Genomic DNA, 16,990 nt, shown 5'->3' with positions numbered 1-16,990 from the left:
GTCTAACGCACAAATCCGTGAATCAAACACGTGTAAGACGTGTCGTATCATCTGCGGTGAACATGTAGAGTGTCAATACAACGGTTTTTGTGGGAACGTGTTTTCGTGGCCATTTTATCTTGTTATGTTGATCGGTTTAGACGGCATAAAATCATGCGTCACCTTTGTACTTAAGCTCTGATGTACTCAATAAATATGACTCCAGTCCAATGAATGAACTGTTCATAGACATCGTCACATTGTTACACAGCCTTACAGCAAATATTGCCCATCAAGACTATTAAGCATCAACTAACTAATTCAAACCTAATCAATCGTGAGACTTCAAGTATGTATCTATGAGCCACTTCAAGTGAAGAACTTCTTCTGAGTTCTCGAAGACCTCAGAAAAGAGAAATGCTCTAGAGAGGTTCGGCTCTACAGCTTTAGAGTCTTCCAGATGTTCTCCATTGTACCAAACATACAGTAGCTGCCCTCATTTGGAGGTCCTGAAGACGTCATTAGTCTGCTCTGGGACGTAGATGACCTCAGGAGAGAGAGAGCAGAGAGAACACGTCCCTCTAAACCTCCGTGGAGGTGCTCTTAAGTCAAAGGTGTCCATGAGTCCTCAAGCCCTGTTTCTCCATGATGTTCCACAGCTTCCTCAGGTTGGACTGGGTGATGGTGTCGTCCGGTTTCAGCTGCAAGGCTCTCAGGTAATTGGCCTCGGCCTCCTGGAGCTTCCCGTTCAGATGGAGAATGGCTCCGAGATTCATGAGGGCTGCAGGATGCTACAGAGGAAAGAAAGCAAGAGTCTTAAAGATCACCCCAAAATGAAACGTCTGTCATTTAGTCAACCTCAAACCAAACCTGAATGACCATTTCTTTAATGGAACACGAAACTTGCAAAGAAAGGATTGTCCTTGTCGTTGGCATTTCTTAACTGTTTTGTGTTATTCTCTAGTCTATAACTCTTCTAATCTCATCATCTGGTTTTCTTCTGTCAGGGTCTCACGAATAATACTGAATATCGAATACGCCGATTCTTCTCACATAAGGCGGTTTGAACTCAAAATACACCTACACTAATCTCAGAGTACCACACAAGACCACCGGAGTCCTCGCACGGGCATTCAAACACACTCGTCTGCAGCGGCTGGTGCCAAAACACAAGCTGGCATGAAATCGCCAACACACGCCAATTTGAATATGCAAAACAAATCTAGTAATTATTGCTAGAGCGACATGATTTAATCTAAAAAAAAAAAATTAAAAAAAAAATTTTCTGGATAAGCTTAATGCTTGGTGTGCCACCTCTGAGGGCGGACGGCCATTTATTCTTCAACACTCAGGACACTCAGGAAAACCCTCTTTTGTAAGTCGCTTTGGATAAAAGCGTCTGCCAAATGAATAAATGTAAATGTAATAAATGAAAACCCCAAATCTTACATTAACTGACAGTTCAGGCCAGCTGCCAGCTCGTTCCACACGGAAATATAGAACAAGACGATTATTGCAGGAGTGCAGAAGTAATATATTAGAGTTATTTGACCCAACATAGAAAAGTCAAACCTCAAAATGAGACTGAGAGACGAATGAACTGCATTAACTGCACTCAGGTGACATATATGAGCAAACCATATTTAAATCAAACCATTTAAGGAACGCAAAACCAAACGTATATAAAAGTAGCACAGATTCACACTGATATCTTCACCACTGCAAATCAGAGACATTTCAGTTCAGAGTTTAAGTTCCTAAAATGGCTTGAGAAGTAAACAACACAACAATTAGGGATGCATCGAAACAAAATAGGTGTGCCGATACCGATGTGCCATTTTATAGAATAACATCTTTCAATACTGATACCGATAGTTGTGCTTTTCTATATTACCTTCTATCAAATCAGTGATATTGATATAATTATTACACAAGTTTAAATGAAATGTGAAGAACTTTATTCTCCAGCCTGATCTCATGAACTCTACGTGACTGTGGCAACATTTCTGCCAAATCACATGCTTCATTACACGATTGGCTGCAGTTTCCCAGTGAAATGTCCTGCGGGGGGCGCCAAAAGCGAGTGAAATGGTGTCGTCATCAGACGAGGTTATTAAAGTGAATATTAAATGGATGTTTTAATGAGTAAAACGTACTTTCATAACCTAAAACTTTAACCTAAACCTGACCAATAGTGATCTGAAATCAAATGATATTTGAACAAAACAGACATCCTTACCCAAGTTAACCAGCGGCTAAACCTAAAGTGTCCTAAAAGCACATTTACTGAAGCAACCACTTCATCTCGTGCCACTACTTTGACACTTTTGTCTTATGTTACTTCTTGTGTGGTCTTCAAAAGTCCTTCAAAGCGGTCTATCAGGTGAGCTACCGCAGAATCTAATCACACTGGAATAAGTGTGTAAATGTGAGTCTGTAATACGAGCGTTAAAATATATCGTTTTTCAAATGATGCGTTAAAGTAAAAGTGTTTGAGATCATATCATAGCAGTGTGTGAGTAATAGTGTGAAATATAATGTTTATAAAGGGGTCATATTCGTGATTTGTGTGAAGTGTTCATTGCATCAGGAAACTGCAGTAAAACGTAAAACGCATCACATAAAAGTCTGCTTGCAGAAATGATGTTAAAGTAACATTCATTCTACAGGACGGGATTGTTATTCTCTCAGTCTTTACATGTTTAGGGGAACTGGTCTCAGTTATAATCAAACAGCTCCTTCTTAACTCACCTTTATCGATTTTTGAAGATTTATCGATTTTTAAAGTATGACCCATAGTTGTACCCATCTGTGTTTGTATATTGTTTAGAAGAGAGACTGATTTCTGCCTTTTTAAATAGTCCTCCAGAGACTGGAAATACCCCAAAACAGACGTCCCGTGTCTTGACCAGCGTAAAACAATGAATAAGAATCACCACAACAGAGATGCTTTCAACTACAGATACTGTCACACGAGAGGAATTCAACGGTCGTGATCGGGGAATCTTCCCTGCTGTGGCCTCAAGACGTTTCCTGACCTCCACCTTCCTCTTCCACGGTCTCTCTTCACCCCTCGATCACACAGTATTCCTCACAACAGCATATCGGCAGTGACAGCATCAGCAGAACCAGATGTGCAAACAGCTGCTCAGGAGACAAACAGCCCTGAAGACGTCAGGAGCCCGGTGTAAAGAGTGCAGACGTTTCAGCCGTAAACGTCATGGAAATGTCCATTTGTTAATGAACACTCAGGACAAACAGTAACGTCATTTGAGGGAACATTAAAGAAATAAATTCAAGGAAACAACCGTTTTCTACATGTGACGATTGACAGCGCAGCAAATAGTATTAGATAGATAAAATTAACATCTTATGCCCAACATGAAGGCTTATTCTAGGACTATTCCAGGTGAAATACAAGTTAAACAGTAAAGTGTTGACATTAGGGCTGCACAATCATCATGCCGATTCATTCTCTTGATAACACCATGTAACACATATTTTTATTTTTTTGTTTCCTGGGTTGTAAGTGTTATTTCCTAATTGTTTATGCCTCAAAAGTACAGAAAATGGATATTATTCACCACAAACTTCTCTTTTGTGTCCAGGACAGTGATATTTTGAAATGTATCTATTTTCCAGAACATTCCAGATAGATTCAGTGCCGAGTAATCTTCGAGTGACTTCTAGAACTTCCCAGTAATATACATATTATATATATACATTAGTATAAATACAGGGGCCTTAAGCCCAACAGTTCAGTTTCATGGCCATCTCAGTGGAGCTGAGGAGAGAAACCAATACTAACCCCAACCAAAAAGACCTCAAAGACTTGTTAGAGGTTTTTGTCTCACCAAGTCCAATGCCGAGCGTTTGACGTCTAGGCTCAAGCAGTGGAACTTCTTGGATGAAAGTGTGCAAGTCGCAGATCAGAGGAAGCATCACCAACCTTATTCCAGCTTCTTCACCCGTCAAGATGGGCTCTGCTTCTACCACAATGTGACCAGTCTGGAATCGCCTGAGTGGCGCCTCTTCATTGACAGCTCATCCAGCAGCCTCAAAGCCGTGCTGCTCCATAATGGTAACATGTACCCGTCTCTTCCCCTGGCTCACTCAGTGCACCTCAAAGAGGATTACAACAGCATCAAGACCTTGCTGGACGCTTTCATGTATGATAAGTACGGCTGAGGTCATAGGAGACTTCAAAATGGTGGCATTCATGATCTGTCTCAAAGGTGGTTTTACCAAGTTTCACTGTTATCTTTGCCTTTGGGACAGCAGGGACACCAAAGCGCAATATCACAGGCGGGACTGGCCACAGCGGACCGAGTTATCTGTGGGGAGGAACAACGTCAAGTGGGAGCCACTGTTGGACCCCCGGACGGTGCTGATGCCACCACTGCACATCAAATTGGGCCTTAAGAAACAATTTGTCAGAGCTCTAGATATGAAGTCGGCAGCTTTCAAGTACCTTCAAGACTTCCCTAAGCTGTCTGAGGTCAAAGGTCAAAGCCGGTGTCTTTGTAGGACCACAGATAAAGAAGATCCTGGAGTGCAATGAATTCCCCAAGAAGCTCAATAGGAAGGAGAAAGTGGCTTGGAACAGATTTGTCGCAGTGGTTCTGGGCTACCTGTCAATCACAGGGCCGAAAACTATGTGGGGCTGGTTGAGACTCTGGTGGAGAACTACGGCACAACGGCTGTAGGACGTCCCTCAAAGTCCATATCCTTGATGCATCTTGATAAACTCAAGGAGAACATGTGAGCGTACTCGGAGGAGCACTGTGAACACTTCCATCAGGATATACTGGACTTTGAACGCCGCTACTTTGGACAGTATAATGAGAACATGATGGGAGACTAGATTTGGGGGCTGATTCGTGAAAGCGATTGACAGTATAATCATAAATATCATAAAACTACTCACTTCTAAATCTTTTGTAGTCTTTTTGTATTACTTTAGTATAAAGACATGTTAATTTGGATTCATATGTCACCTAGGATACATAGTGTGATTAGTCACTGTGGTTTTTGTAGGATTTCATTCACCTTTGTTCTTCAATAGTTCAGTACATGCCTACAGGATGTTTGTACACAACCTTCAGTTCTAACTGATGCAGAACAGCATCTGTAAAACCCACAAAATCGCCATCAAATCTCCATGTACAGCTGGTCAGTGATGTGTTCAGTGGAGTCACATCAATCCGTTCATGTCAAGCATCATGTGTGTAGATGTGTTGAGCTGTGTCTGGTACTCACATTAGATCTCAGACTCGCTGCTTGTCTGTAGTATTTCTCAGCTGCTTCATTGAGGCTTGCTTGCCTGAAAGAGCAAAACAATTGTGTGTTACTTCATTTTGTCCCTCAACAGCTTCTCAATGCCCATTAAACCCTCATGTCTTGAGTCCTGACCTGCAAACTGCTGGACGCTCTTTGAATATTTGCAGCTGCTTAAAGCACAAAGGCTTCATTCACACCAAAGCCACACTCACAGAATACATTTCATTGTGTGAAGTTCTCACATTCACTTGTTCCAGTAACATCTGACAAACACAATGGGTTACATTTTCATGAGCACACAAAGCGAAGCGCTTCACTCAACGACCGCACACAATCATAAGTGCAATTTTCGTGCCAGCATAAAGAGTAAGTGGGCATGTGAGTGTTTGTGCTATCTGTGGGTGCATGTGCGCAAACTGTGTGTGTATTATATGTTAATGATGGGGCACAAAGAGTAATTTGGGATATCTTGAGGAATAGGTCATTAGAAGTGATCTAAGTGCATTTGCAGTTTGGAGATTTCACCAGCAGCTGTTAATAAAGTTAATGTCCAAACTGTGAACATATAGAGGAACATCACATTATATCCCAATTATTAATTTGCATGATCTGATTATTATTGGTATTTTTCCACCTGTTATCATCGAGTGATTTCTAATTCAGGCAAGTGTAATACAGTCACTGTTAACACGAGACATGATTTGTGTGCCAGTAGATGAAAATTATTAATAATACTTACATTGTCTATAATTGAACTACATCCAGATCCTGACCAGCAGCACATTTCCAAGCGTATAAAAGTAGTGTGTCCATATTTCTGCACAAAACCCTGTACGCTGGTGCTTGGGGAATGGACTATATAATAACCGGAGAAGAACTTCAGAATGAAACTGCACTTGACCCAGACCATTAGCACTGTGTGCACATGCTATTTCACCAAACCATATGCGCCCAGACTTACTAGAAAATACCAAAACCTCCTGGCCATGCCCACTGACTGCCCATATGACTTATGGCATGGCACTGAATCATGCCAATAAAGCCACTTTGAATTGAACTGAGAGAGAGAGACAGAGAGAGAGAGACACTCCTCCTCCTGTCCCATCATTACCAGCACTCCCTCGTCTATACTGGGACTATAACGGCCAAAAGTAAAAGTGCAGAGTGGTGATTTTATTAGGTCATCGCTGTTTCCGTCCTTCATGTTCCCTCCGTACAGTGAAAGACAGCACTTTCAGGTCACAGAGTTTAGAATTTGCTTTGAGATATATCATCTGTAGTAGAAGTAGGCTGCGATGTCCTCACGGTTTCATTACAAAAATAAAATAAAGCTTCTGGGAACACACGAGAACATTTAAAGCCACCAAAAAACTTGACATATAGTACACTAAAAATCCGGGACTCAAAATGTCATTTAAACTTGGAGAAAACAAGGAAATCTTTCAGATTGTGGCACTGAGACTCTATAATGAACTGTATGTAAATGAGTGTCATCGATCATGTGACCTCATCTGCATACTGCCATTAAACTCTTAAATTGTAATACACTTAATATAATTTGCAATGCAAAAATTCTGTATTAAATTAGAAAAATGCAAAATCGGAGCATTTCAACTAGTTTCACTGTCTCTGCATTATGCATCTCTATTTTATTTATTATTTTAGTTTCAGGTTTTATTATTTGTCACATATATGTTCCATACATGTGATGTACATTTGCATTTGAGTGCAAATCTCAAAGACCGCTGCACTTAGATCACTTCAGATATAAAGCTTCAAAATTAAAAAAAACAAACGTTTAATCTCTATAATGACAACCAAAAGTTTCCTCCGTCTCACCTCTATCGACAGATCATGTAATTCCACATAAAAGCAGGACTGTATCTCACTCACTCATGTAGCATTACATCTGCTGTAGGCAGTAATACTTTAGGAAATGTTTAACTGTGGATCATATGAATTCAATGTGGTCATTATCAGAGAAACATCTTCAACAGAAACCTCGAGGCAACAGAATTAATGTCAGCTTTCATTACATGTCCCAGAATAGAGATTTTAACAAAACAAACAAAACACACATACAAATGAGAGAGAGAGATAGAGAGAGAGAGATAGGGAGCGAGAGAGAGAGACATAATGAATGAATGTGGCTGCTGTTCATCAGGGATTCTCGACTGTTTTGTTTCAGGACTCAAGATTTAACACAATTCAAGTTAAAACTCAACAGTACTCAAAAGATTGTTCATACCAAAGTAAACAAAATGGCCTTCAAATTTAACACTGAAATGTACCATATTATAATCTCTTGTTTATTTAACGCTACAATAATCTTAAACTTTTATCACTGACTGACATCAAATTAACATCAACTTTTTGTCCTGAAACTTCATGACGCTCACTCATGCTCTGACTCACACTCACTCTCTCTCTCACACATATTTTATCCCCTAAACCCAACACAACCCCTCAACCCAACACAACCCCTAAACCCGACACGTCCCCTAAACCCGACATATGCCCTAAACCCAACCCGACACATCCCCTAAACCCAACACATCCCCTAAACCCGACACAACCCCTAAACCCGACACAACCCCTAAACCCGACACGTCCCCTAAACCCAACCCGACACGTCCCCTAAACCCGACACGTCCCCTAAACCCAACCCGACACGTCCCCTAAACCCAACCCGACACATCCCCTAAACCCAACACATCCCCTAAACCCAACCCGACACGTCCCCTAAACCCAACCCGTCACGTCCCCTAAACCCAACACATCCCCTAAACCCAACACATCCCCTAAACCCAACCCGACACATCCCCTAAACCCAACACATCCCCTAAACCCAACCCGACACGTCCCCTAAACCCAACCCAACACGTCCCCTAAACCCAACACAACCCCTAAACCCAACACATCCCCTAAACCCAACACATCCCCTAAACCCGACACGTGCCCTAAACCCAACACATGCCCTAAACCATACCCGACACGTCCCCTAAACCCGACACGTCCCCTAAACCCAACACAACCTCTAAACCCAACACAACCCCTAAACCCAACCCAACCCCCTAAACCCAACACAACCCCTAAACCGAACACCACCCCTAAACCCGACACATCCCCTGAACCCAACACAACCCCTAAACCCAACCCGACACGTCCCCTAAACCCGACACGTCCCCTAAACCTGACACGACCCCTCAACCCAACACAACCCCTCAACCCAACACAACCCCTAAACCCAACACATCCCCTAAACCCAACACATCCCCTAAACCCAACACAACCCCTAAACCCGACACATCCCCTAAACCCGACACGTCCCCTAAACCAACACATGCCCTAAACCCAACCCGACACATCCCCTAAACCCAACACATCCCCTAAACCCAACACAACCCCTAAACCCGACACAACCCCTAAACCCGACACGTCCCCTAAACCCGACACGTCCCCTAAACCCAACACAACCCCTAAACCCGACACGTCCCCTAAACCCAACTCGACACATCCCCTAAACCCAACACATCCCCTAAACCCAACCCGACACGTCCCCTAAACCCAACCCGACACGTCCCCTAAACCCAACACATCCCCTAAACCCAACACAACCCCTAAACCATACCCGACACGTCCCCTAAACCTGACACGTGCCCTAAACCCAACACATGCCCTAAACCATACCCGACACGTCCCCTAAACCCGACACGTCCCCTAAACCCAACACAACCCCTAAACCCAACCCATCCCCTAAACCCAACCCAACCCCCTAAACCCAACACAACCCCTAAACCGAACACCACCCCTAAACCCAACACAACCCCTAAACCCAACACAACCGCTAAACCCAACCCGACACGTCCCCTAAACCCGACACGACCCCTAAACCTGACACGACCCCTAAACCCGACACGACCCCTCAACCCAACACAACCCCTAAACCCAACACAACCCCTAATCCCAACACATGCCCTAAACCCAACCCAACACGTCCCCTAAACCCAACACACCCCCTAAACCCAACACAACCCCTAAACCCAACACAACCCCTAAACCCAACACAATCCCTAGACCTAACACAATCCCTAAACCTAACACAACCCCTAAACCCAACACAACCCCTAAACCTAACACAACCCCTAAACCCAACACATCCCCTAAACCCGACACAACCCCTAAACCCGACACATCCCCTAAACCCAACACATCCCCTAATCCCAACACATCCCCTAATCCCAACACCACCCCTAAACCTGTGCACTGTGGGAAATATTTCTGAGTGGGAATAAGAATAAGTGTGTCCGCCTCACCTGAGCATATGAGCTGCGCTGAAAACCACATCAAACTCTTCACTGTCCAACCGAGCGGCTTTCTGTGCCATTTCAGCAGCTTCCAAAAGTCTCGAGTCTTCCAGCAAAAACTGACCTGAAGAAGGAAAGGGGAATTTCATATGATATTTTTCTTTGACTCTCTGAGAGACACAAATGTGTAATATTTGCTTTGGCAGGACGGGCGGGTCGCTGGAAACATGAGATGGCATGAGCACTGCTGTACTGCACCAGACACGACAGATGATTTCTCCGATAGGCATGTCTCCAGGACTAATGACATGCTGACTTCTGTAGGGTTGGGAACGTGGACACACTGGGATCCGAAAGCTTTGAGGAATCACTCAAGACTGAGGTGAAGAAATATCTGTGAGGATCTAAATGCACACCTGACATTTTTCCATAAATAGCTTTGGATGAAAGCCAATGAGTTCTGTTATGTGGCCGCTCGTCAGACCCAAGATTTCTAAGCATTCTTCTCGCTGTAGTGAAGGACAGAAGAGGTTTATCGAGTGGAAAATATAAAGCAGGAGTCTCGTTCTACAGGATGGTGGTGACACACCAGAGAACAATACAAGGAAGCACAAGATCTTCCTTATTGGCCCTCTGATAGTACGTGATCCAGAGCTGTTCGATCGGACAAGTCCTACATTATATTACACAGATGCCTTGGCAGCGATCGAGTGGAAAACATGTTATCAGGGTTAGCCAGTTTATCTGGATTTAATCCATAAACGGGAGCATCCCAGGACAAGTCAACCATTGACATCTCGAAACTGCTAATGCTTGGAAGACACGCATAAGTTGGGGTTATAAAGTCCGAGTGCACATTCAACATCTAAAACACCATCATGGAAATAAACAGAACATTTTCAGACAAAGAAACTTTATGGCATGAATGAACACAAACTCTTTAAGATTCATGATCCTCGGGTGTTCCAGTGCATGCTGTCAATGAAAGCAAACGCATGACACAAAGAACCGAATATGAAGACGTGATAATTCTTCAATTCAGTCAAATGATTGTGCTGAAAACTCACACAGGTTCACCCTCTTTTCCACCAATGAATGTCCATGATTTAAAAGCTCATTTCCAGGCGGAACATTTCGACTTTCATTCTGGAAATGGGCGGGATTAGTGGCACATCGTTGTCTCTTAGCGTTTTTTCACACTTGGTTCGATTGTTTGGACCGCACCAGAGTTCATGTCCTTCCCCTCCCGCCGCTGGTCTCTGATCACAGCACATTATTTGGGTCTGAACCGCGGTCCGATCGCATCATTAACATGAGCACAAGCGGCAGCTGTTTACCACTGTATCTAGGCAACAATGGGAGATGACATCAGTTTGTGTTATGAAATATTCATCTCTTTGATGTAAAACTTGACATGACACGTGTGTTTGCACACGCATGTGCAGTGACGTGATGAATATCAGCGTTCTTCAGCGAGACTACGGATGCGCGGCCAGAGATGTGAAGTCTGCGAACTGCTGGTATGAGAAATACACGAAAACATAATAACTGCGATCGGGAGCTTGCAAAGACGCAAATTACACGTCATCACAATATGGCACGGCGGTGTTTATATCAACGTTTCAAGCGTTCACATTATCCAAACAAACCGAACTTCCATTCGTTCCCGGGTGTGCACCAAAAGTGCTGGTGTGAAAGCACCTAATTCATCAAGTGTTCCACATGACAGTCTGTTTTTAAACTCTTCACTGTGTGTTTTTAATCCAGTGCAACGTAACACCCCATTTATATATTTGAGGACTGGCATAATACATACAAATTTAATAACTATATATATAATAATTCCCTGATATTTCCAGGTTTTCCATGACCGAATTCTGCTCTCAAGTGAACTTTTGAACTCTACTGTACGCTGATGGATATATTTCCAATTTATGATGAATTTAATAATGTAATATTGTTTTTTTTATAAAAATTTGCTATAAAGAAATGACAAGTGTGATGCACCACCAAAGAGGAACAGTGTTTGTTTATTTTCATTTTTTTATCCCCAATTTGGAATGCCCAATTCCCACTAGTTAGCTGGTCTTCGTGGTGGTGTGGTTACTCGCCTCAATCCGGGTGCTGGAGGACGAGTCTCAGTTTCCGCCGCTTCTGAGACCATCAATCGGCACATCTGATCACGTGACTCGTTGTGCATGACACCGCGGAGACTCACAGCATGTGGAGACTCATGCTACTCTCCACGATCCACACACAACTCACCACACACCCCATTGAGAGAACCACTAATCACCACCACGAGGAGGTTACCCCATGTGACTCCACACTCCCTAGCAACCGGCCCAATTCGGTTGCTAAGGAGACCTGGCTGGAGTCACTCAGCACACAGATAGTGAGCGCCAATACTCGCTGAGATAACCAGACCCAGTTTTGTTTCGTGTTTGGTAAAAGTGAGCGTCAATAACACAATGTTGGCTGTACGGTGTAATTTGGCTAAAATCACATCGTGATTCAGACACATAAGAAATAAAAGCCTCATTATCTGTTTCACAGGAGAACATCTGATCACAATGACTTTATCTGAGATATTCACCTCTGTTCTTTGGTATGAACAATCTGATGAGACTGATGTCAGATAAACAGCTCAACCACAACAATTACGACTAATACAGTTTTCCAGAAACCGCACGAGCCGTTACAAAGTATCCAGTGAACTCCTATGTGTCAGCAGAACTACTCTTCTCATTATAGTCTCATTACAGATGCTTTAATCATGTGAGATGAAACACACTGACCATAATGCATATAGCAGTTTCCTTTAGTAGGATCGAGCTCGACAGCCTTCAGAAAGAGTTTCTCTGCTTCCGTTTTCTGACCCTGAAATCCAAACAAACAAAATCTGTTTAGAGATCAAACAAACAGCACAAGTGTACACATTATTCACTCATAACATGAGACATTAAGGATTGAGTCATATTTAATGTGTTGGGATTTTAAAGACACAGAGATTGTAAACATGTAATGTAATGTTAGGTGTGAACAAAATCCATATAGCTCCAGTCTGAGGTGCATTATCATGAAACACACACTTTTATTTACTCTTCAATCCCTGAAGCAATGCTTTATTTATGGTGTGTGTATGCTAACAGTTGACCCGTAGAGTTCATGCATTTAATAACAGGTTCAAGTTGTGGTGCAGTGTGTTAGTGCTCATGCTGTGGTGCTCATCTGGGTGATGGAGGTTTGAGCTTCTGATCTCACTACAACATTCCTAAATACACTGCAGTTCCTGTCACTCTCTACTATATATCTCAAATGAAATGTGCGGCAAAAGAACAAAATAAAAGAAAACAATAACATGGCTTTAATTATTTCTAACACAAACAAAACAATAAGGCGTCATTCGTTTCATATGTTTGGGTTTAACATCATATGAAATGGATCTGTTTGTTTGATTCTGCCCAATGGATCCACTGAGGTCATGTGATCACACACACACACACACACACACACACACATGTTGTGTTTCCATGTTTTATGGGGACTTTCCATAGACATAATGGTTTTTATACTGTACAAACTTTATATTCTATCCCCTAAACCTAACCCTACCCCTAAACCTAACCCTCACAGAAAACTTACTGCATTTTGACATTTTCAAAAAACATAATTTAGTATGATTTATAAGCTGTTTTCCTCATGGGGACCGACAAAATGTCCCCACAAGGTCAAAAATTTTGGGTTTTACTATCCTTATGGGGACATTTGGTCCCCACGAAGTGATAAATACACGCTCACACATACACACACACACACACACACACACACACACACACACACACACACACACACACTCACAAGGTCAGACACACACACACACACACACACACAAACACAGAGACGCACACAAACACACAAACACACACACACTCACACACACTCAGACACACACACACACACTCTCAGAGAGACACACACACACTCACTCACACAAGGTCAGAGATACACACAGAGACACACACAAACACATACACTCTCACACACACACACACACACACACACACACACACAAACTCAGAGACACAACAGACACACACAAACACACACACACACACACACACAGTCAGAGACACACACACACACACACACACACACACACAGTCAGAGACACAACAGACACACAAGCACACACACACACAGAGTCAGAGACACACACACACACACAGTCAGAGACACACACACACACGGTCAGAGACACACACACACACGGTCAGAGACACACACACACAACAGACACACACACACACACACACACAGTCAGAGACACAGCAGACACACACCCTGTCCTGAAGTCTCAGGGGTGCGCGTGAACACAGTCTGAGCTTGATTAGCCACGGAAATGTGAGAATTCAATAACGTGCCTGAGGAACCCCTGGGGTCGCGCTCTTTGACCCCGTGTGCTTGAGTGGAGAGGTCAGGAAAGCTCAGCACAGCAGGGAAAGGGCAGTTTTATCACCTCTCCCCCTTTGATCTCTGACCCTGATGATCTCATGAACACGCTGACACTCTTCCTCATCACACACACACACACACACACACACACACTCGTGCTGTTTCAAAAGTATAGACATAAACAATACGTGTGTGAACATGACTTACTGTGATATCGATGTCAAGTTATTCAATAGTACATATTTCTATTCATGATGACACAACCACAGTTTCAATCACACTATAATAATGTTAACACATATAATGTTCATGTTATGGGACGAGAATAAATCATTTTCTGTAGAAATAAACATTATGTCAATTGTGCTTAAATGTATTTAACCTGGAACATTCCTTAAAACAGTTGTGATCCTGACTGTATGACTTCACATGATCCTGTATGTAGCACATCTCAGAGTGATACAGGGGGCACAAACTAACACAACAATGTAGGAAATAATTTGCTCCAGACAAAATCAATAATCCAGTTTGTCCTGATCCAATCATATTTGACTAGAATGCTGCGATGGACCAATCACAATCAAGTGCTCATGAAATGACAAGAAGAAACACTTGAGAAGAAAACTGAACCTGTTCTTCTGCTCCACTGGGGTTAAAGGTCATGAAGTCAGCACAAGGTGTCTACATTAAACAATCTGAGATGGAACATGCTCTCTTCAGCTGAATGTCTCCACACTGAACTGTCTGAGGGACACAGAACCCTTCATTTACTCTTCAGGACACTGAATAAACCGTATATTTATCAGCCTCATGTGATGACTGCAATGGAAGTACAGCTTCAGTCTATGGAGACATTTTCATACTTCTGATTGGTACAATTTGTTACATGACTCCTTCAAATACTTGATTCTGATTGGTCAGACACAAGCCGAGACAAATAGAGACATGACACAAGCTGGATTCAAACCTGAATCTTCCAGCAGCACCACAGCTCAACTGTTGCGTCACCAAACCGACTGATTACTCCAGTTCTGACTCTCAATATTAAACCATTTCCATGTATTATCCAAAACACCTTACAGTACAGTCAAGGTACAAATTTTGTTCCCAAGGAATCGAACCCATGACTGTGGCGTTGCCAGCACCATGCTCTACCAGGTGAGCTACAGAACCCAAGTCCATATGAATATAATATATAAAGCATATAATCTAATGCATGAGTGAAATTAGTGGAACATTCGACTACACCAACTGAAGATGTGAGTGGATCATGACGAGTGGTTTCAAGTTCTCATTAAAATATCTTTACACTGCAGATGACAAAAAAGCAGCATCTAAATCTGCACCTGAAGCTGCATCCAAATCTACACCTGAAGCTGCATCTAAATCTACACCTGAAGCTGCACCTAAAGCTGCACCTGAATCTGCACCTGAATCTGCATCTAAAGCAGCATCTAAATCTGCACCTGAAGCTGCATCTAAAGCTGCACCTGAATCTGCACCTGAAGCCGCATCTGAAGCTGCATCTAAATATGCACCTGAAGCTGCACCTGAAGCCGCATCTAAATATGCATCTAAAGCTGCACCTGAATCTGCACCTGAAGCCGCATCTAAATATGCATCTAAAGCTGCACCTGAATCTACACCTGAAGCCACACCTGAAGCCGCATCTGAAGCAGCATCTAAATCTGCACCTGAAGCTGTATTTAAATCTGCACCTAAAGCTGCACCTGAATCTGCACCTGAAGCCGCATCTGAAGCAGCATCTAAATCTGCATCTGAAGCTGTATTTAAATCTGCACCTAAAGCTGCACCTGAAGCCGCATCTAAATCTGCACCTGAAGCCGCATCTAAATATGCATCTAAATCTGCACCTGAAGCTGCATCTAAAGCTGCACCTGAATCTGCACCTGAAGCCGCATCTGAAGCAGCATCTAAATCTGCACCTGAAGCTGTATTTAAATCTGCACCTAAAGCTGCACCTGAATCTGCACCTGAAGCGCATCTGAAGCAGCATCTAAATCTGCACCTGAAGCTGTATTTAAATCTGCACCTAAAGCTGCACCTGAAGCTGCATCTAAATCTGCACCTGAAGCTGCATCTAAAGCCGCAACTGAAGCCGCATCTAAAGCCGCATCTAAAGCCGCACCTGAAACCGCATCTAAATCTGCATCTGAAGCCGCACCTGAAGCTACATCTAAAGCTGCATCTGAAGCTGCATCTAAAGCTTTTATGCAGCATTGCGTCTCTACACTCTGTGTTAAACTCTGCTGTTTAAAGATTGGAGTCGCATATGCACAGATGAATCCTTCACAAGACCAGGGAGAAGTATCAAGAAAGTAAATACTGTCGGTTTTTATTTAATGTTTCACAAACTACTGGAGCATTTCTCATGTTTGACTTCTCATGCAAGAAGAATAGTTTCAAACACACGCCGCTTCTGTGCTCAGACTGTAAATGAAGGTGTTGATTTAATGAGCTGCAGTGGCCTGATGTACGAGTGGATATGAGAAGAGACAGACAGGAACTCCTCGTCTCCTTCAGTGCGGTATAACACATCTCTCGTTTCTCTCTGGAGTCAATCACACTCTTCACGGGTTTGGTTTAAAGTTTCAGCTTTAGAGGAAAAAGTGTTTGACTTCTGTTTGCTCAAGAGTTCCTTGTGAAACACTCTCTTTATACAAGCAATAGAGAGTCAGTGTGACTTCATTGGAGAGAGAGAGAGAGAGAGAGAGAGAGAGAGAGAGAGAGAGAGAGAGAGAGAGAGAGAGTGCGAGTGTTTATTGAGATGAACTCATTTATCTAAAACACTTGATGAGACGAGCGATACAAGCCACCTGTTCAATGTGCAGCAAGACATATTTCTGTGTAGCTCCGCCCACAGTGAATTCTCATTGGTCCCTCTCACCATAGTGTACATGTATATTATAAATGTATATGAGTCATCAAGGCTTCACAATCGTACAGTC

General features: G+C 42.9%; 1 protein-coding gene across 2 annotated transcripts in view; it reads right to left on the bottom strand.

Annotated features, from left to right (window-relative positions):
- Positions 1 to 16,990, bottom strand: part of LOC127622736 (protein O-mannosyl-transferase TMTC2-like) — a 106,677-nt gene that overhangs the window by 1,250 nt on the left and 88,437 nt on the right. The window contains exons 9-12 of one of the 2 annotated variants that reach the window (XM_052096799.1): positions 12,365 to 12,446; positions 9,576 to 9,690; positions 5,239 to 5,302; positions 1 to 770 (exon numbers count right to left, since the gene is read on the bottom strand). The exon at positions 1 to 770 is cut by the window's left edge and continues 1,250 nt beyond it. In XM_052096799.1, coding sequence (XP_051952759.1) covers positions 588 to 770; positions 5,239 to 5,302; positions 9,576 to 9,690; positions 12,365 to 12,446 — 444 coding nt within the window. In that variant the 3' untranslated portion in view covers positions 1 to 587. The remainder of the gene's footprint in view (positions 771 to 5,238; positions 5,303 to 9,575; positions 9,691 to 12,364; positions 12,447 to 16,990) is intronic. The other variant, XM_052096800.1, reaches the window with a different exon arrangement.

The sequence above is a fragment of the Xyrauchen texanus genome, chromosome 29, assembly GCF_025860055.1.
Source record: "Xyrauchen texanus isolate HMW12.3.18 chromosome 29, RBS_HiC_50CHRs, whole genome shotgun sequence".
Classification (NCBI taxonomy): domain Eukaryota; kingdom Metazoa; phylum Chordata; class Actinopteri; order Cypriniformes; family Catostomidae; genus Xyrauchen; species Xyrauchen texanus.
This window is presented reverse-complemented; position numbering and strand designations above follow the sequence as displayed.